Genomic DNA, 21534 nt, shown 5'->3' with positions numbered 1-21534 from the left:
GTTTCAGAGAATCCTTATTTTTCTGTTCGAATAAAGGGGAATTAGGCAAAACACGGCTTTTCTTTTTACTTCCCTTCCTGAGATAAAAGAAGGAGGAGAAATCACCTGTGGGTATAATTGGAAACGTGGACTTATCCTGGCACTCCTTTTTTGTCTCGTTCTCTGATGCACAGGTCTGGCTAGTTAGGCTCTTAAAGTTAAAAGCTCAGCCAGTCCTTATTGTTTTGTTTGATTGAGATCTGTCTTTCTCATATGGTTTTCGGTTCTCCCAATTCTAATTTATTGACACGAGATTGCTTGGCCACAACCAGATATGGCTTGTTATTTGTAAGTTACCATGAAGAGGTTTATGTTCACTATCATTATTTCAGTACATCAAAAGTCCTTTCAGTTTCATTCTTTCATTTTGTGAGCAGGGCTAGTTGCTTGACTGAATTTGAGGCTCTCAGTTTAAAAATGTATGTTTTGGCTGGGTGTGGTGGCTCACGCCTGTAATCCCAGCACTTTGAGAGGCCAAAGCAGGTGGATTACTTGAAGTCAGGAGTTTGAGACCAGCCTGATCAACATGGTGAAATCCTGTGCCTACTAAAAATACAAAAATGAGCCTGGCATGGTGGCCGTGCGCCTGTAATCCCAGCTGCTTAGGAGGCTGAGGCAGGAGAATTGCTTGAACCTGGGAGGTGGAGGTTGCATTGAGCCAAGATCGTGCCACTGCATTCCAGCCTGGACAAGACTCCATCTCAAAAAAAAAGGTATTTTTTTTACTGTAGTTTAAGACTACTGTAAGATACAGTATAGTTGAATAAAAAGGGAATTTAAAGGGCTGGGTCTAGAATTAGCTTTGTCATCTGCTAATAATGGGACATTGGGCAAGTCAGTTATCCTGTCTGTACCTCAGTTTCTTCAGTGGAAAATAGAAACCATCATGCCTCCACATAATTTTTAAATCTAATGATTTTAAAATCTAATGCTGTTTCTAGGCAGCTGTCAGTGGTCTTTATGAAAGAAAAATCTGAGCTAGAAGAAAACACTGTTGTGGTTAAGAGTAGAGGCTTTGGAGTCAGACTGACCTGGCTTTAACTTTCGGCTTTGCTGCTTCCTAAGCTCTTTGTCCTTGGCAAGTGTCTTGCCTAATTACCTTTTCTTTTAATAGAAATAAAAGTTTTTCATGAGGTCTGTATGAGGATAAATAACCTAGTATGTATAAAGTACCTAGCACAGTCTGAGCCCATAGTAAATATTCAATGCATGGTAGTTTGAATGATGGTTGTCATGGTGATTATAAGAAAGTTCTAGAGTTTGGCTCAGTGGTTTTTGTTTTTGTTTTTGTTTTTCCTTTTTGAAACAGGGTCTCACTCTGTCACCCAGGCTGGAGTGCAGTGATGCAGTCACAGCTCACTACAGCGTCGAACTCCTAGGCTCAAGCAATTCTCCCACCTTCGCCTCCTGAGTAGCTAAGACCACAGGTATACATCACCATGCTCAGCCAATTTTTTTTTTTTTTTTTTTTTTTTGGTAGAAATGAGGTCTTACTATGTTGCCCAGGCTAGTCTCAAACTCCTGGGCTCAGGGCATCTTCTTGCCTCAACCTCCAAAAGTGTTGGGATTACAGGCTTGAGCCACCATATCACACCTGGCCTCTGTGTCTCATAAACTAAGGAGAGAGAGATAGCTATGGGAACATAGTCATGGAGATAATTATCAGTTTCACTGTCTATACCTTGGCCTCCTAAAATCACTTGTTCCAAGCTCTGTTTTTTTTTTTTTTTTTTTTTGTAAGAGCCCTGAGGTTAGTGATTCTCTCTGTCCCTCCTCTGAATTAGATAGCATTACCTTACCACTTCTGGGAGAGTTGTCAATGAGACTTCCCCCTACTTCTGAGTGCCTGTAGGGAAATTTGATTAAAAAATTTTTGTTAATCTAGAAAAGTGGGTAATATTTTAAAGCTTGGCCTTGTCTCTTGATGACCACAGGCTAATATTTCTGAGGATAAGGGGAACAAACAAGATGAAGAATAAAGGAAACTCTTTCTAATTTCTCTTCATTTTAACAACAGCACAACTAAAGATTTAGTAAAGCCAAACATCCTTGTAAAACTGGAACCTCCAGTTTTGCCTTCCCTGTTCCCTCCTGAGCCAAATAGATCAGGCTCTGTCTGAAGCAAATTGCATTTCCCCTCCCAAGTGAAGAGCCCTCATTCTAGCTTTATGGCCCTCTCTGACTTTCTGCAGAATCACTTATACAGTAATTCCCATTCCTTTGGGAATCCCCAAGGATTCCCAACAGGCTACAGCACTGTCAAGATGGTGAGCATAGGGTACTAGCATACAACAAGAATTTTCTATTTCATCAGGAAGACAATTTGTCTGCAGTTACTCTTCTAAAATCAGTATACATGGTCCTGCCATGTAAGAATTCATACCCCAGGCCAGGTGCAGTGGCTCACACCTGTAATCCCAGCACTTTGGGAAGCCGAGGTCAGCGGATCAAGACCATCCTGGTTAAGAGATTAAGACCATCCTGGCCAACATGGTGAAACCTGATTGCTATTAAAAAAAATACAAAAATTAGCTGGGCGTGGTGGCGCGCACCTGTAGTCCCAGCTACTCAGGAGGCTGAGGCAGGAGAAATCGCTTGAACCGGGGAGGCGGAGGTTGCAGTGAGGGGAGATCGCACCACTGCGCTCTAGCCTGGTGATAGCAAGACAAAGTCTCAAAAAGTTCATACCCCAGCTGTTGGCTTTAAGAGCAGCAATCAGGCTGGGTGTGGTGGCTCACACCTGTAATCCCACTACTTTGGGAGGCTGAGACAGGCAGATCACCTGAGGACAGCAGTTTGAGACCAGCCTGGCCAACATGGTAAAACCCCGTCTCTACTAAAAATGCAAAAATTAGCCGAGTGTGGTGGCGGGCGCTTGTAGTCCCAGCTACTTGGGAGGCTGAGGCAGGGGAATCGCTTGAACCCAGGAGACAGAGGTTGCAGTGAGCTGAGACCGCACCACTGCACTCCAAACTGGGCAACAGAGCAAGACTCCATCTCAAAAAAACAAAAAGGGAAATAAAACAGGAATCTGAAAGTCTTGAGGTTTCAAAAGTAAAGTTAAAGGTAGCCTTAATTTGGCAGAAGGCCCTGCAGAATGGTGCCAGGGGATTCCCACCATAATATTCAGGTTACCCTTTTGAAATAAAGCACTGTTCATGACAGATTTAGTTGAAGGTCAGACAGTGGGGATCCTAAACATCTATTCCACATTCACTCTCAGATGATGCAAGTGCTTAGAAAACAGATAAGCAGAGTGATTAAAGGAAAAACATTTTCCCTTCAGCCCTGGGATTCTCAAGCAGTGTGTCCAGTTTGGAAAACTGTCCCTTCAGGGCTTCAATAAATAGAAGTGAAAGTATTCCATCTAGTGGTCAAAGAAGGGAATGTGAAATGAGAAGTTTCCAGGATGAGGTCTGTGGGGCCTCTCAGCAGGTATCTCCTCCAGAACAAGGTAGAACCTGGTGGTGGTAGTGTTTGGATTGTCTGCACTGAATAAGGAACTGGGGATAGCATCCTTGCATGGCTCTGAGCAAAACTGTCCTCACAGTAAGGAACAATGATGTTGCAAATGGCAGATTATAAACAGTTTGACTCTGAAGGGAGTCTCTCTCTTAGCCCCATTCCCCCTTCCTTCTTATGGAGGAAGAAAGGAGTCCTATCATTCCTGCCTCTATTTGTCTCGGGCCTGAATTTGTGAATATATGAGTTTGAGAAGAATGAGGGTGTGATGTGAACTTTATTTATTTTGAGATGGAGTCTCCCTCTCTTGCCCAGGCTGGAGTGCAGTGGTGCCATGTCAGCTCACTGCAGCCTTCACCTCCCAGGTTCAGACGATTCTCCCACCTCAGCCTCCTGAGTAGCTGGGATTACAGGCGTGTGCCACCATGCCCGGCTAAGTTTTTGTATTTTTAGTAGAGATGGGGTTTCACCATGTTGGCCAGGCTGGTCTCAAACTCATGAGTTCAAGTGATCTGCCTGCCTCAGCTTCCCAAAGTGTTGGGATTACAGGTGGCAGCCACTGCACCTGGCCCATGAACTTTAAAAAGGAGGGAGAGTCAGTCTAGCAAAGGATCAAAAACAAGATGATCAGGAAAAAAAGTGCTCTTTGTGTTCTCAGTAATTGCACCCTCTATGCCTTTGCTATCGGTAAACATTAACTAAACTGACTTCCCAGGAATTTCCCAAGGCCCAAGTCAGATCTAGTTGGCCCAGTACCCACAGTGCTATTGATGTCTTCCAGACTGTAATTCTCCTAACGGCCTCCCAGTATCCTCAACCAAAGGGCTCATTTTTCCCACCTATCTCCCATTATCACTTTCTCTTTTTCCCCAGTTCTGAAAAAGAGCTGTATGTAAAGCAATAATACAATTCACATTTCCCATAACTCCACTGCCACTGCAGACCTTGACCAGAGCCTACTTTCCAGTCAGTAATTAGGGCATCGCTTGACCCATCAGAGCCTCCCCCTCCCAAAGCTTTGGGTGCTAGCCACTCCTCTATCCATCCCACCTGCAGTTTGTACTTCTGTCAAAGAAGAAGACACACACAAGCTGGCCGTGTTTCCACATCTGCCCTTTATTGGTCTCTTCTAGCAGGGTGGCTCCAGGCCCTTCACGCCTCTCAGACACCACCCATGAAGGTTTAGGACGGTGCCATCATTCTGTGAAGGCCCAGAGCTTACCCAAGCCTTGAAGCCCTAGTTGAATCACCAACCAGAGGGTTGGAAGAGGAAAAGGAAACGGGCAGAGGGAAAAGGCAAGGCTCTTCAGTGAAGGGGACTGATAGCAAGGGAATGCTGAGGTCCAGCAGAGTCTCCTGAGGGCATGCTGAATCCTAAGGCTCCTGGATGGAGTTGGAGAACTGTGTGCTGAGCAGCTCACATCTATATGGCAACTTTAAGGAGGCGCTTGATGTCAGGCTCGATGCTGATGGTTGGGAAGGTGCGGCTGTAGCGTCGGAAGGGCTCTCCCTCCGGCCCTATGAGGAACTTCTCAAAGTTCCAGGCCACATCTGAGCGGCGCACGGGGCTCCAAATGATGAACTTGGGATCGGTCATGAGGGAAAAGGGGTCATCATAAGGGTAGGGGAGCTTGTCCTTCAGATAGGCGAAGACAGGATGCTCGTTCTGCCCATTCACCTCACATTTTTGGACAAGGGTGAAGGTGGGCTGGTATCCACCCCCAGGGCGGACATACTTGAGACTGTTCAGGATCTCCTCATTCTGACAGTTCTCCTAGGGGAGGAAAAAGACAGAGTGTGGACAAGGGAAGGGGGAAAAGAAGTATCCACAACATGAAACTCTTTCACCCTCCTTCACTCCCTTCACAGGATTATTCTTTTTCACTGTGAGGAGAGAGACAGACAGACAAGGTGTGTCTGTCTTGTCTTGAACTTCTGGGCTCAAGTATTCCTCCTGTCTCAGCCTCTTTAGCTGGGACTGCAGACACAGGCCACCATGCCCAGATAATTTTTTTTTTTTTTTTGTAGAGATGGGGTCTCACTTTGTTGCCCACGCTTTGGCTGCTCTTAAAGATTTAGCACTTCTGAGCTGTTGCTTTTGTCTCCAGTCTACCCTGAGCAGTTCTTAAAGTGTTTGAAGCAGAAGAAAGAGAAAAGAGGCTTAGGTTATACTGCTTAGAACCTCCTCTTCAACTAACCTACCGACCTACCTACCCACAAGTCCACACCTACACACACACCCCTTCCCTTTCCCTCTGCCCTGGGTTTTGCCTTGCCTGCTTTCAATTGCACGTGTGTTGAGTATAGCCTTTGCTTCTGCCTACTCAGCTACCTGAACTGAGGGTGAAATGGAGGCCCAGAGGGATGGGATTTGCAGCTTCTTGCTTGCTTCTTGCCTTGTCCTAGAACTGAAGTACAAATGGGAAGAAGTGAAGGAAGACCGCATCGAAGAACATGTAGTTTTCAGATGCCGTAACAGCAGAGCAAGTTAAAGGCCACAGTGAATGTGTACTCTAAATAGAACTACTTAGTAAGCAACAGGAGTGAACTAAATAGGATACAGGATTTAGGGTTCGGGAATAGGCTGGGGGAGGGGAAGTTGAGGAAGTAAGTGCTTGATGGCTAAAGGTGGCATGTAATTCTCATTCTTTTCATGACTAGGCTACTACCCAAAGACTGCTGCACCTCATATTCACTCACTACTCAGCTACTAATGCTTTGGCTCAAAACCTGGTCCCTGTCTTTCCCTCCCCACTGCCATCCCTGTCCTATTCTCTCTCAGCATTCCCACTCATGACACCCCGAAAAGCCATGGGAACCCTTCTTTTCCCCTCTGCCTTTCCACTATAAGATTCAGATACCTTCCTCTGGGAGAAAGTTCCTGCTTCTGACCTGTGAGGACTAACTAGTTCAGGCCATCACGACATCATGAGCCCAGAGCTGCTCTCTAGTACACTTCTCTGTTTTTGTTTTTGTTTTTGTTTTTCCTGAAACAGGGCCTTACTCTGTCTAGGCTGGGGTGCGGTGGCAAAATCCGCTCACTGCAGCCTTGACTTCCCAGGCTCAAGCTCTCCTCCCACTTCAGCCTCCTAAGTAGCTGAGACTGCAGGCAAATGCCACCACGCCTGGCTAATTTTTGCATTTTTTTGTAGAAACGAAGTTTCACTATGTTGCTGAGGCTAATCTTTTTTTTTTTTTCTTTTTCTCAATTTTTTTTATTGCATTTTAGGTTTTGGGGTACATGTGAAGAACATGCAAGATTGTTGCATAGGTACACACGTGGCAGCGTGATGTGCTGCCTTCCTCCCCATCACCTATATTTGGCATTTCTCCCCATGCTATCTCTCCCCACCTCCCCACCCCCTGCTGTCCCTCCCCTAGTTCCCCCCTACAGACCCCCGTGTGTAATGCTCCCCTCCCTGTGTCCATGTGTTCTCATTGTTCAACACCCGCCTATAGGTGAGAACATGCAGTGTTTGATTTTCTGTTCTTGTGTCAGTTTGCTGAGAAGGATGGTTTCCAGGTTTATCCATGTCCCTAAAAGGACATGAACTCATCGTTTTTGACGGCTGCATAGTAGTCCAGTCCAGGCTAATCTTTTACTCCTGGGCTCAAGCAGTCTGCCCACCTTAGCCTCCCAAAGTGCTGGAATTACACATGTGAGCCACTACACCCTGGCAGATTTCTATTTCTGGATGCAAATAGCTGGCTGGCTCCTGGTAGTTATAGACTCCCTCCAGCAACTTGCTAGGCTGAAGTGATAGTGTGAGGTAGGAGGTATTTCTAGGGCCAGAGGGACATCGGGTGAGGCTGGAGGTACTTCTAGGGACAGAGGGACATCTCAAAAGAGGGTTTGCCATTTCTGTCTCTCCTGCTCTGGAAAAGGCCAGACAGAAAACTTAGGGAAGAACAGTGAGACCAGGGAACAGTTTGGGTTCAGGTTTGTCACAGTCAGTGATGCTTCAACCTTCCTGCTTATGTCTTTTCCTTGCCTTCATACCCCTGTGAATTGACTAAGGGGATTATAATGAGAGGCTTCACTTGAGTTTATTCTGCCTGCTTGTACATTAAAATCATAAGTGGAGGCCGGGTGCAGTGGCCCATGCCTGTAATCCCAGCAGTTTGGGAGGCCGAGGTGAGCAAATCATGAAGTCAAGAGATTGAGACCATCCTGTCTCTACTAAAAATACAAAAATTAGCTGGGCTTGATGGCACGCGCCTGTAGTCCCAGCTACTCGGTAGGCTGAGGCAGAATTGCTTGAATCCAGGAGGCAGAGGTTGCAGTAAGCCGAGATTGTGCCACTGCACTCCAGCCTGGTGATAGAGAAAGATTCCATTAAAAAAAAAAAAAAAATCAGACCGGGCACAGTGGCTTATCCTTGTAATCCCAGCACTTTGGGAGGGCGAGGCAGGCAGATCACAAAGTCAGGAGTTGAAGACCAGCCTGTCCAATATGGTGAGACCCCATTTCTACTGAAAAATACAAAAATTAGCCAGGCATGGTGGCACATGCTTGTAGTCCCAGCTACTTAGGAGGCTGAGGCAGGAGAATTGCTTGAACCTGGGAGGCGGAGGTTGCGGCGAGCCAAGATTGTGCTGCTGCACTCCAGCCTGGGCAAGAGTGAGACTCCATCTCAAAAAGGAAAATCATAAGTGAAAATAGAAGAATCCCTAAAAGAGAACTTGAGGTGTGTGGACCAAAGATCTATAACAACTTGACCCATTAATCAGAAATAGAGGTGACTGTGATGCCCAGAGGAGGCCCATGCATGTTGCAAACCTCTCTTTCCTGCTTGTTCTCTTCCCACTTAGCTAATTTCAACCAACAAAAATAATCTTCAATCTAAATAATCAGTTTGCTTGCATTTGCATAGTACTTTATATTTTTCAAGTTACTTTTGTATATTCTGTCCCTTAAACACCATAACAATCCTATGAGCTAAGTGGCATTATCCCCAGTTTACAGATGAGGAAACTAAACCGAAAAATCAGGCACACTTTGTGAGGGCACAGAGCCATTAAATAGCAAAACCAAGTCCAGCTAGAGCTAAGGTCTCTTGAGTCTGTCCAGTGCTTGTTTGATTCTTGGCCTCTATTTCCTCCACTCATTTATTCAACAAATATTTAATGAGTGCTTTCTGTGCCCTAGGCACTGAGGACACAGTGGAGAGAAACACAGACCTGGTTCTAGCCCTCATGGAGTAATATAGTAAGAAGACAATAAAAGATAAAAACCACACAGCCTCAGCGTTTCATCTTAAAAAATATATACCTCCCCTTAGTATGTCACGTGCACCTAAAGAAGTAGCTTAACAAAATATACCCCATGATTCCAGACACTCCAACACACAGTCATTCAGCCTCTCCCTTTATCCCCCTTGAGCTACACCGATTCAACACCTTTGGTGCATTACAAGGAGGGACCCCTCACCTGATGTCCAAATTGGTTGCAAGGGAAGCCAAGGACCACCAGGCGCCGGGGAAAGCGGCATTGCAGCTCGTTGAGCTGGGTGAAGTCCCGGGTGGTTGTGCCTCACAGCGAAGCCACATTCTCAATCAGCACGGCCCTGCCCCGGAATGTATTGAAATCTACCTTCTCCCCATCCAGGCTGATGGCACTGAGGTCGTAGAAGGACTTGGCAATGAAGGCCATGGTGAAGCGCAGAGTGAGACCCGCAGAGAGGCCTGAGCCCACTTATGAATCTATCCGAGGGGTGGGGAGGAAGGAGGAGCCGAGGAGGACAGAAAGGATCTAACAAGGGAGCTTTGAGCGTCCCTAGGATGACTTAGCAAAAACAGGCCCCACCTGTAAGTACTGTTTGAACAAGGGGGTTGCTCCTCCTATTAACAGACTGAACAAAGCCGCCTCCCCGCCCCACCCTGCTGCAACCTGGGAAGAGCAAATATGATACCTTTGAACAGATGTGAATAATTCACTACTTACAGGAAACCAGAGCCCAAAAGGTCGAATGGGGAGGGGAAAAAAGGGAAGGAGAGATGCAGGATTGACTCCTACCTGCTCCAACAAGTTGGTCTCACTCGACACAGACATTTATTGAATGCCTGCCGAGTGTCAATCTCTGAATTTTAAGTAAGAGGGCAGGGTCTGCGGAAATCTGAAAGACAAGAGGAGAATTGAGGCTCCTGCCCACCTGACTCAGAGGACAACTGAAATATACACATTTCTGTTCATGTTCTCTTTGTTGCTTTCCTCCAGGACAAAATCAAAGGGACCCTTAGGAGGAGAGTGTGTCATATTCTAGGGGGAAAAAATGGCTCTGAGTGCCCCAGCTTTTGCCAGGCCGAGATGACAAAGTTGTGTTTATCTTGAAAAGTCAGTGCGTGGTGCCACTTGTCCTGGAGAACACACCTGCCCCTGCCCCTGCCCCCGCACTGTACCATCTCCTATATTATATCCTCCACCTCCACCTGACCCCAGTCCCCAAGTCGTGAGGATCAGTCCTTGCTTGGAGAATGGTGAAGAGGAGTCACAGAACAGGTGGGTAAACTTAGTGGATGAACTGCACCTCCCTCCCTCTCAGACAGAGGTTCGGTCCCCAAGACTTTTCAGAGTAGCTTGTGCTGGTCACCTTCCCACAGAAGAAAGTGTGGAGGGAGTCGAAGTTGCTGTGGTTCCAGACGCAGACAGGCCACCCTGATGCTTTCAACAGGACCCATACAGTACATCGCAGGATGTCTGCTAAGGGCCATCTCAGAGGCCCACCCCTGGAAGCCACAGAAACTGAAAAGACCCTAAGCCACTTCATTCTTCCAAGCACCCACCAACTCAACAAGTTACTTTTTAAAAAATGCCTTGAGTTCTTCATCAGCAAAACCAGCAATGGAGCTTGACCTAGCTTTGAGATTTTAGAGTGAAATTTCAATAACAAAGCAAATGTTTACTAGAGTGTTTTCACAGGGGCACATCCATTGGGAACTGTCTGCTTGAACAAAGAATAAGCAAGTCTGGGGAGCAGCTGGTCTTGAGAATCTGATTTGTTGAGATAAGATGAAGGAGGTACTCACCAGGGAGCGTGGAACTGCCTTGCAGCTTTTCCATGGCTGTTCAAGTACACAGGGACCATGTGTCTCAGCTGGCTCCTCCCTAAAAACAATTTTCCATTACTTAAGTGGGTAGAAGGAGTGACAGGAAGCATAGGGTGAAGTGTGTCCCCTGCTGAAGCTGGGTGGAGTTCCTAGAGGCAACCAATGAGTCCCCACCAAGCCACTGAATTGCAAGTCCAAGGCAGTGACAGTGGGCAAAACTTTAACTTGCCAGGTTTATGTGGATACCTAGAGCTTCCCCCTAGCACTCTTTGGGCCTCCAGAGACACCTCTTATTCTCGGCTCTTTTGCAAGCCTTATTCAAGAAGGTCATAGAAGTTCCTGAGCTGAGGAGTGTGGGAGTTCCCTCTTCCTTGGGTACATGCCATCCATTTTCTCCTGGTGTGACCTTGGACCCTTCAAAATCTCCTGGGGTTTTCACCTTTCCTGACGGAATACACTTGATGAGGCTCTCCTAAAATACCTTTGTCTCCAAGTTTCCCTCAAACTGGCCTCGCGGCCAAAAGCTTACAACTTCTGGCCTACACTAGGCAGCGTGTGATTCTTGTGGCTTTCTGCGGGACAGTGCTTACTCTGGACACAGCACTGGCTTAGGCAGAAGGCCTATGTCGGTGGTTCTCAACTCTGACTGCAAATGAGAATTGTTTATAGGGACTTTCCTGGAGATGCCAAAGCTTTGCCCTCCAGTGATTCCAATTCAGTGGTTTCTAGCCACAATTATGCCGCTGTTACTTGACCGTTAGGTAAATCTTTAAGCTCTTTTTATTGACAGGGTCTCTCTCTGTCACCCAGGCTGCAGTGGTGCAGCTGGGGCCTCAACCTTCTGGGCTCAAGTGATCCACTGGCCTCAACCTCACAAGCCACCACACTCAATTTTTTTCTAGAGACAAGGTGTCACTGTGTTGCTCGGGCTGGTCCCAAACTCCTGGGCTCAAGCCGTCCTCCTGCCCCAGCCTCCCAGGGTGTTGGGATTATAGGCATGAGCCACTGCACCTGGCCAAATCTTTAAGTTCTCTGAGCACCTGCTTCCTTGCCTGTGGGACATGGATAAGTAACCACACTCCCCATCTCACACAGTGATGGTTAGGGTCAGAAGAGTTGATCTATCACCAGTGCTCTGTAAGTGTAGTGAAGATCTTAAGACTACTGTTACCCTCCATTGTCCTAATCCTTTCTTCATTCAATCCTTATCCCCAATATTCTCCACCTCCATCAACTCCATATCCCAAAGTATGAAATACCTGCACCGTCCTAAGATCCCAGACTGCCTCTGCTCCCCCGAGGCATCCAATCACAAACCTGAAAGATTATCCAGTCCCTCCTCAGAGCCTTCAGGAAGACCCGTTCCAGATCTACCCAAACAGATGAGACCCATTTGACTTTAAAACCTGCTCAGACACAGACGTTTGGCATCCTCTCCATAGCAGTGTTTCCATCTTATTTCTGAAGCACGAGCTCAATGCAGGGCAATGGGGCTTTGCTTTGGGCCTCCCTGCAGGTGGCGCTAGGGAAGGTACAGAAGGGAAGACAATGTTTGCTGCTTCCATGGCCACTCTACTGCAGTTGCCTTGCTTCTGAAGCTGCTTCCACCAGCACTGCCTTTCTCCCTCCCATATCACTGCCAGGGTCTGATATCACCAGATATATATCCAGGCGGCCACACCTGTGGTTTGAAATAGTCTTTATTTTGTAAACATCTGTGTTTAAAATAGATGAACCCTGCTCACAATTCATATATGGACCCAAGACACAGTACACGAAGTTCACCCGTCACAGGGAGATAGTGGGGGCTCAGGAGCAAGTGGTGTGCCTGGGGCTGGGTGGAGTCTCAAGACAGCAGGTGCAGAGGTGGTGACGAGTAAACAGGCCAGCAAAGCCTGCTCAACAGTCTGGGCCTCAAGACAGGCCCCAGGCCACCAGAAGTTTAAGGTGAGCATGGCTGCACCCTAAAATCCGAATTCTCCTTCTGCTCCCATACCTTTTCCCAGCCATGGCCCTGTGGATAGGGCTTATCAGTCTATAGAATCCGATTCCATGTTTTCCCTCCCAGAACCCCTAGGGTACAGTACAAATATAGTCCTTTCCTGAGGGGGCTAGGAGAGACAATGAATGGCACCCTGCCTGATCTTCAGGGAAAGCTGCAATACTGGCCCACAGGTTGGAGCCACTGCCCAATATAACTTCTTAAGTCCCTGGCTGAAAGCAGACTGAGGGCTGACATCACCCACCTCCCTAGTCCCAGTGTGATGTGGCGTAGGTCTTGATACGCAAGGAGTCCATCCTCAAGGAAGCAACTCCAGCCATAGTCACAGCTTCCTCCTAGAGTCAGCTCTGTTTCTCATTAGCCAGGGATTTATAACGTCTGCTCTCCTTTGCTTTCCACTATCTAATCTATACCCTGTCCCTAAGTCCTGAGCCACATTCTCCTGCAGTTTCCTGGTTTGGTGGTGCTATCCCCACCCCTTTTTGGAGGAATAAGGAAGTGGGGTTCTTATCCTTCACGTGTGTGTGTCCTTAGTTGATAAATGCTCAGTACCTAGTTCTTTGTTTTGGTGGCAGCCACAAAATGCAGCTAATGTGTGTCTTAAGAACGACCCTCTTCCTAGGCCTTGCCCACCTCGGGAAGGTGGGGAGGAACCCCAGTAGGGCTGGTAAATTACTTGTTCCTTCTTTAAAGGGCCTCTGCAAGCTACTCTTGGGCCATATGGGGTTAAAGAAACTTCCTGAACATAGCACTCTGGGGGAGGGAGTCCTCTTCCCTCCACCTGTAGCCACAGTGCGGTTGGCAAACCCTCAAGCCTGTCAGGAGCTAGAGGGCAAGATGAGTGCTTCGTCTTGAAGGCTGAAAAGAACAGCACCAAGCGTTTCTACCCAGGGCCTTCCTTCTCTCTTCCTATGAAGGCTTCACCCTTCTCCCATAAACTCTGGGTCCCAGGAGAAGCTTGATTGCTGAAGGCTGGGCTCAGTCCTCTGCCTGGGAGTCTGAGGAAACAAACGCTCTTCTTACCTAAGAAATGTGAGAGGGGGCCCAGAGGCCCTGCTGCTGCTACATTCCCCTCTGCCGTGCAAACTGCTGTCCCTGGCCAGCTCTTCCTTGCTCTTAACCTGACACATAGGAGCTAGTCCTTCATTTCCAAATGCTCTCCTTTCTGGCATGCATGGTTGGCCTGACAGTGTCGCTGACCCCAGGACTCTTCTTGCCCCTGGAGTACCCGTAGGCCTTGGTCCACACCTTTAAATTCAGGAGCCAGGTGGAGAGAAATTGTGTTCATGCTGCATGGGAGGTAGAGAATGGAGGTGACTTTTTATCCCTGCCACCCCTCATTTTGTTTCCTTCTGTGAAGCACCTGCCTCTGAGCTCAGTTCCCCAAAGAGGCAGGCGGGCAGCCAAGCAAGGGCAAAGCTCTGGCAGGGGAGCGGGAGGAGGTAGGGCGGCCCCAGGCTCAAGGACTTCCCGCTTGCCAATTCCTTCCTGTCTCGATGCTCCACTCTCTCAGGGCCCTGGGGAGGCAGGCCCATGGCACATGAGGAACAGTGCAGAGTGGAGGAGGAAGCAGCACCCTGTAGCCTTTGGCCCACCCATGAGGCAGGGTGGGGGGTTCTTCCTGGATCCAAGGGTGGAACCGCCCCATGAGCCTGGGTCCATCCCCTCAGACAGATTGGGAAGGAAGGAAAGAGCGAGCTGCAGCAGCTGCCACACAGCAAGACACATGGGGAGGGGGGTGAGGGGCTTTCATAGGAAACGCACTGGAGGGGAGGGGTCAGAGAGAGAGAAGTCAGGGGAGAGAGGAGAAGCAGAGAGGAGACACGATGTGCAGAGAAAGGAGAGCAGAAAGTGGCCTGGCCTCCAGCCTCAGCTGTTGTCTGGGGGTGCGGGGTGGTGAGCCGGTGCTTGCGGCATGTGGTGGGGTCGTAGCAGGCCTTGGCTGGGGAAACAGGCTGAAGACCACTCCAGGGTGGACGGGCTGGGGGCAGGGGCTGCTTGAGATGACAGCAGAGCCGCTCTTAGGGCCAGGCAGGGGGAATAGCGGCTACTGATACTCAGCAGGGTCATCACACGAGAGGACAGTGGCAGAGCAAAGCCCCGGCTCCCCTGTCTGCCCACAGGCCTCCTGAGGGAAGAGGGGTGTCGTGTGGGGTGCCCCACACAGGACTCTCAGCACCAGCAGCTTTTCGAAGAGTTCACTGGGCCCTCAGGTTTGCCCTCCTCCTCCTCCAGCTCTGCCAATGCCAACTCATTGCTGGCACGTGTCCGGAGGCCTTCCAGCTCCTTCCTGTGGGCCTGCAGCACCAGCTCCGTCAGACGCGTGAACGACTAGAAACCAAAGGGCACAGGTTAGTCCAGCGTCTCTTCCTCTCCCCTGGCAACCCTGCAGCTGCCCAAGGGGTAAGGCCTCTCTTCTGGCTCCTCCTCCCGCCTCTGCTGGACTCAGCCCGAGACAGCGGGTGCCTGGTTGCCAGGCTCTCACCTCTTTAATGTTGAGGTTGGTGCAGGCACTTGTTTCGTAGAAGTCCATGCCATACTCCTTCGCCAGCTGCAAGAGAAGGACATTTCTGAAAGAGAATCAGTAAGGCAAGGGAGGGGCCCACATAACCAGGCACAGACTTCTATGCTGTTGCGATGATTGCTCAGAAGAGATAATTTCTCAGATGGGACTGGGAGCTCCAGGACTGGTAGCAGCCAATGAGGGAAGATCCTCCACTCATACACCTCTCCGTTCTTCCAGCTGCCACCCCACACCTCCCAATGCACAATCATACATCAGGAGACAAAGACACCATACACTGTGGCAGGTGGCATCCTCATAAAAAACATGGGCTCTGGAGTCCCACAGCCCCAGACCTGAATACCAGCACTGCCACTAACGGCTAGCTGTGCAACCTTGGGGAAGTTGTTCATTCTCTGTAAGCCCCAGCTTCGTCTTCTGTTAAAGAGACTGAGAGTGTCTACCATCCATGGTTGTGGGATGATTAAATGGGGTCATACACCTAAAAGCACTTGCCTTAGCACAGTGCCACACAGAGTGCTCGATAAATACTAGCCTAGTAGGCATTTCCTCTACTTTCAAATTTGCCAATGACCATGTCTGATTTTTGATACCAAACAATCAATTTCATTTTAAGTGCTAATGGAACACTATTGACTGAGGAGAGAGGGAAAAACTCTTGAGGTCTATGAACTAGGTGGACAACTTGTCTCAGAATTACCAATCTTAGCTGGGCATGGTGGCTCATGCCTGTAATCCCAGTACTTTGGGAGACCAAGGCGGGTGGATCACCTGAGATTAGGAGTTCGAGACCAGCCTGGCCAATATGGCAAAACCCTATCTCTACTAAAGATACAAAAAAAATTAGCCAGGTGTGGTGGCATGCACCTATAATCTCAGCTATTTGGGAGGCTGAGGCAGGGGAATTGCTTAAACTTGGGAGGTGGAGGTTGCAGTGAGCCGAGATGGCACCACCGCCCTCCAGCCTGGGTGACAGAGCGAGACTCCATCTCAAAAAAGAAAAAAAAGAAAGAAAGAAAAGAAAAAAGTATGACCAATCTTTCTCATGGCGCTCTGGGAGGACTGCACTCCAGCCTGGGTGACAGAGCGAGACTCCATCTCAAAAAAGAAAAAAAAAAAAAAAGAAAGAAAGAAAAGAAAAACGTATGACCAATCTTTCTTACGGCGCTCTGGGAGGATGGTCTCCCTGCATGCTGGACATTCCCTCAGTGCCATCCTATCCTTTCTGCCCCTGTGGCTTCTCCAATGGTGGCTCTTAGTCTCCTCATTTGACTCCCTGGCTCTTTCCTGGGTAAGAAGGACAGGAATGGGGGAGTGTGGGGTGGGCTGGGAGATCATTTCCTGACTGTAACACGGCAGTTGCCCTGGATACTGTCAGAGAAGAAGCTGACAACTGTAAGTCCTTCATCACTAACACAGGGATGATCTCTTAAGCAGTCCTGCATGTGGGGACCCGGACCTGGGAGAGTTGCTGCCCGTGAGGTCTTTGTTTCTGGATGGACCCCAAATCACTGTCCTAAAGCCCACAGAGCAAGCCTTCTGAGGATGGCCACTCCCCCAGAGCCTTGGGGTGCTGGGGATGTGTGGGAAGACCTGCCACTGGGGAACACAGCCCTGGGTCCCCGTGCTCAGGACTGGCCCTGAAGGCCCAGCAGAGGACCCGGGGTGGACTCGCCTGTTCCTTCCACTTACCTGCTGCCCTTGCTCTCTTCCCACCTGCCGTTTCTGCTCCTCGTCGGCCTTATTCCCGATAAGGATCTTCTGGACACCTTCTGGTGCGTACTAGGGACAAAGGATGGGCAGAAGGGCCAGTGAGTGCTGCCCTCCCCCTCATTTCCCCACATAGGTCTGCACTGCCTCCAGCCCACTACCTACTCCAGAACCCCCAGGGACAGGGTGGGCTGACTGGATGCAGATGCCAGGCTCCCCCAAGTGCCATGCCTGACCTCGAGGGTATCAGGGGACAGCTCAGGGTAGAAGACACTCTAAGACTGGTGCTTCCTTGGGTTAGACTACTGGTTTCAGAGCTGGAAAGGACATTGGATGTAAGTCCAGCCCTCATTCTACAGGAACTGGGGACTCAGAGATTCAAATGGCTGGCCCAAGGCTCCACAGCTATTGTGCAGAGCCAGAACTAGATCTCCATCTTGCAGCTCTACCTGGTCCCAAGATTTCAGGAAAAAAGCTGCTCACAGGGCAGACTTGGAACTGACTCGTTTCTGGAGAAGACACAGCCATGGAGGCCTAGGAGGGTATGGAGAGTGAGAGCATGGCAGCTTCGCTTTCTTCCCCACGTCCTACTCACCCAGAGGTTTTCATCCAGGGCTGTGGAAGGCAAGGCTTCCTGGAACATTCGCTCGCCCACCCCGAGAGCTCCAGCCCTCCCATCTGGCCTTTGCCTTGCCCTCGCCAGTGGGGCACCCTCTCCCCACCCCAGCAGTGAGGTAGCATCTCCTACCTCGTCCACGTCACTGACCCACTTCATGATGTGCTGGTAAGAGCGCTCGCTGCTAATGTCGTAGACCAAAAATATCCCCTGAGAGAGAGAAACAGAGAGATGGGGGCGGTGAGACGCACAGAGAGAGTGCAGTCATGGGGCCAGAAGGGGCTGTGGAACCTTAAAGGTTGGGTCCCACTCCCCATTCTCCCTGCTCAGCATCCAGAAATGTATCCTCTCTCAGACCCACCACTGCTGCCTCCCAGGCCCATCACATAACTCTCTAGAGAAGGAAGGCACCACATTCTTTGACCCAAATCTTTGACCCGGGATGCATGGTGGAAGTCAGGGGCGAGGGTGGGGGCCTGCCTGTAGCGAGTGAGCCATGAACAACGCACAGACGGACGGGTGATCAGTGAACAGCTGAAAGACTGCCCTGCGCTCCACCAAGCAGGCAATCTGTGTTTAGGGGATCTGTGGCACAGACATCTCAAATACCCAGAGCTGGGAGTGTGGGTGGCAGCTTCCCACTTTGAAACCCCGAACGTGGTGGCTTACCTGGGCCCGCCGATAGTACTGCTTTGTAATGGTCTGGTATCTCTCCTGCCCTGCGGTGTCCCTGCAGGAGAAAGCCAGTCCCTCAGAGAAGCAGGGACCATGGGAGCAGACAGAGAGGGGAAGAGCAGAGCTGGGAGACCCTGTACCCTTGCAGGAAAAACCAGGGGCTGCAGGGTGAAAAACCAGGGGTGCTTGGATCCCCATGAGGATCTGCAGTCAGAGGCCTGGTGGTCTGTGCTGGTGCTGACCAGGCCTGCAGGGCCTTGGCCCCTCCTGCCAACTGCCCTACTGGCAGACACCAGAAGCCACAGCCAGAACAGGCCTTGGACAGCTCTCTGGAATCTGGCCATTATGGCCAGGTTTGGTTGTATGGGAGTTGATGGGGGGATGCTGCTACACTCCCAGCCCCTTTGAGACCTCTGAAGGCAGTGCCCATACTACTGTGGAATTGAGAGGGAGCTCTAAACCCTGGCAAAGGGAGTGCTTCTCTCAGGCAGAGAGCCACAGTGACACCCTCTGCTACTTGGGAAAAGTGTACCATGCTGTCCCAGGGAACTCTCTCGGGGTCTCACCCTAAATGACGGGGCGTGTAGCCTCCCTCCTTCCAATCTTAACACAGTGTGGCACAGCCCAGGGGCAAACCCTAATTCTGAGACAGATTCACAATGGTTAGTGTGCCAATTCCTTCTAATTCCTGCCCTTTGGTGCTTGTAGTCAATCCCATGACGTTTCTTAGAGATTGGAGATTAGGCTCATAGGAAGAGATGGGCTTCTGAGACTTTGCTTCTCTCTATCACAGAGGTGGCCAGTTATCTGCTAGGTGAAGCCTAGGAATTTTACACATGACAGTGGCAGCTAAGGAGCAGCCCAGCGTCCTTTCCTCCTAAATCTGCCTCCTCCTCCTCCTCCTCCCCAACTCACCAAATCTGTATCCGCACTTTGATGCCATCTACCTCTATGGTCTTCATCTTGAAGTCAACCCCTGGAGAAAGGAAGAAAGCAAGAAAGTTAGAGAGGGTGCCCACTGAGAAATGAACAGGAAAGGCCCAGGCAATCACACTTGAAAGGTTTCCTTTCGGTTTAATTTGACAAACGGATGAAGTAAGGTAAAGGCCTTCTTTAAACAGAAACTGATCCTAAGGAAGTATCTGAAGCTCTGAAAGGGGCTTTCCTTCCTCCCTGAGCTGAAAGTTGCCGAAAGTAAAGGGCCTGGAGGACCCAGGAGGAGAGAGAGTGAATCTGGGGAAATCTACTTCATCACTGCCTTACTCAAAAGACTTAAACATGTCTGGTTCTAGTCATGTGTGAAGTCTTCCTATTTATACTTCTGGAGAGAACGCTGCATTTATCCTTCCTGAAATTCTAATCTCTAGGAATAGCAACCCACATTATTTGTCTGCTTTCTTCCCCCTCTCTCTGGCTTGTTAATAACCAGAAGTGGTCATAGTGTCGGACCATGGAGAGAGGAGGGCTGTTCCAACACATAATTGTACCTAAAGCCTCAGCACCCAGCCAAGGACCACCAAAAAGAAGGCCTCATTCATCTCAGTTGCTGACTCACCCGTTTGCCCTAGGAGGCATTGTGGTTGACGAGGAGGAGCATGGGCTTTGGCATCAGGCCTGAGCTTATCTCCTCACTCTGGCCACTCAAAGCTCATTGCTATGACATCAGGTACCTTGCCTCACTGATCCTCAATTTCCGCCTCAGTAAATGTCTTCATCAGATATTACCAGTATCTCAGAGGGTTGCTGAGGGGAGATGTCTTCATCAGACAATTTGACTATGGCTGTCATGAGCTAGGGCAGGGCTGGGTTTGTGCAGGTGCTCGTGACTGTCAGAGGACCTGATGAAAAGGCAGTGGCATGGCGTCTCACTGCAGGAGGGAGAAGCGGCACAGAGTTCCCACGCTCCTCCAGCAAGAGAAGTCAGCACCACCAGCAGCAGCCAGCTTGTCTCTGAGGGACAACAGAAAGATGAGGGGAGATGTTTTGCTCACCGTGCCTCTCCCCAACCCTAACTGTACCCAGCCACTGTGCCAGTGATTCAAGAGCTATGTCTGGTAGGCTAATTAAGCTTCTGTATTTGTGTACTCCCTGGAGCAAGGTCAAGAGTGGGCATGATCAGCCATGGTTTTCAGATGGGAACACGGTAGAGTTCAGAACCATCTGTCACAAGTGGCACTGCCTGGCCCAGAAGGCCTGAAGGTGCCAGGATCCCCATCACCACTGCCACTCTGCATCAGTTATTTGCCAAATGGGAGACATCTCCCCTTATCCATGCTGTGCCCAGCTTTCTACAAATACAGATTACATTCTCTCTCTGCCTTCCCACCATCGAGACCAATCGTCATTTAATTACAAGAGAAAAAAGATGCAGAACGGGCAACCTGAACTTAATCGAGTTGGTCAGACATGAGTCATTTTTCACCTGCCCAAGCTGATTCATATCCATTGAGCTGTACTTTTCCAAATGGGCAATGCCTGGCAGCCATCCTTCCATGTGTACAGAGAAAGAATGAAGAGGAGGAGGGAAGAAGGAAGGAAGAAGGAGAGAGGCACCTGGCCTTGGGAGGCAGGAGTGTGCTTATTCCTGCCTGGATCAATGGTTGTCAGGCACCTGTTTCTCCCCAGTACCTGGCATAGAAGGGGATCAAGACATTGTTTCATGATATAGCACCTTCTCCCAAGAAGAATTTGAAATGTTGTCCAATTTGTAATCTACCTGGCTAGTCCTCACACTAGCCTAGCAAACCTGGCCAAGGACAGTGGCTTGTGCAAAGCTGTCACAAGGGGGACAGGAAGGAAGGAAGGAGGTTTGATTTCCTTTATTCCACAGACATTTACGGGAACTTCCTATGTGTCCTGCACCATGCTCAGTGCAGACAGAGCGTGAAAAAGACATGGCCCCTGCCCTGAGAGAGCCTAGTGGGAAGGCAACAAGGGCTCAGAGAGGTCAGCGGCTAGGCAGGGTCAGCACAGCACGTGCAGATTCCAACACAGATGTGTCTATGCCGGAGCCCACGCTGCTCCTTGTGCTGGTTCTTAGGGGAGAGAGAAGAGAGTAATGGGTAGTTGGCCAGGCATGGAAGCCCTAACTCTGTGGTGCTTGGGAAGGGCTTTGCTAAGAGAGGAACTTCCAATATTTTTTTTTGAGACAGAGTCTCACTCTGTTGCCCAGACTGGAATGCAGTGGCGCAATCTCGGCTCACTGCAATCTCCACCTCCTGGGTTCAAGTGATTCTCCTCCCTCAGTCTCCCAAGTAGCTGGGACTACAGTAACACACCACCACACCCAGCTAATTTTTGTATTTTTAGTAAAGACGAGGTTTCACCATGTTGGCCTTGATCTCCTGACCTTGTGATCCGCCCACCTTGGCCTCCCAAAGTGCTGGGATTACAGGCATGAGCCACTGTGCCCAGCCTATATTAAGGTGCATTTTTCCCTGTGAGAGAAGAGGGGATAGA

The 21534-nt window shown here is 49.5% G+C and overlaps 2 protein-coding genes across 7 annotated transcripts in view; both read right to left on the bottom strand.

The window, feature by feature from the left end:
* Positions 1-4597: 4597 nt before the first annotated feature.
* On the bottom strand, positions 4598-9376 carry GPX2 (glutathione peroxidase 2). Of its 2 annotated transcripts, none has more exons than XM_039469003.2 (2): positions 9095-9376; positions 4598-5275 (listed from the first exon to the last, which is right to left on the bottom strand). In XM_039469003.2, the coding sequence occupies exons 1-2, from the start codon at positions 9152-9154 to the stop codon at positions 4925-4927; spliced, it is 411 nt and encodes a 136-aa protein (XP_039324937.1). In that variant the 5' UTR covers positions 9155-9376; the 3' UTR covers positions 4598-4924. The 2 variants fall into 2 exon arrangements, with proteins under 2 accessions (XP_039324937.1, XP_003924483.2); XM_003924434.4 differs by having other exon boundaries at positions 8933-9364.
* A 203-nt stretch (positions 9377-9579) lies between these two features.
* Positions 9580-21534, bottom strand: part of RAB15 (RAB15, member RAS oncogene family) — a 30022-nt gene continuing 18067 nt past the window's right edge. For 2 of the 5 annotated variants that reach the window (XM_003924433.4, XM_074393119.1), the window contains exons 2-7: positions 18991-19051; positions 18070-18130; positions 17533-17610; positions 16767-16856; positions 15036-15101; positions 12233-14881 (exon numbers count right to left, since the gene is read on the bottom strand). In XM_003924433.4, coding sequence (XP_003924482.1) covers positions 14723-14881; positions 15036-15101; positions 16767-16856; positions 17533-17610; positions 18070-18130; positions 18991-19051 — 515 coding nt within the window. In that variant the 3' untranslated portion in view covers positions 12233-14722. The other 3 variants (XR_012516159.1, XR_012516160.1, XR_012516158.1) reach the window with 3 other exon arrangements.

This window comes from Saimiri boliviensis, chromosome 2 (assembly GCF_048565385.1).
Source record: "Saimiri boliviensis isolate mSaiBol1 chromosome 2, mSaiBol1.pri, whole genome shotgun sequence".
Taxonomy (NCBI): domain Eukaryota; kingdom Metazoa; phylum Chordata; class Mammalia; order Primates; family Cebidae; genus Saimiri; species Saimiri boliviensis.
Note: the sequence above shows the minus strand (reverse complement) of the source record. Positions and strands in the feature narration are given on the sequence as shown.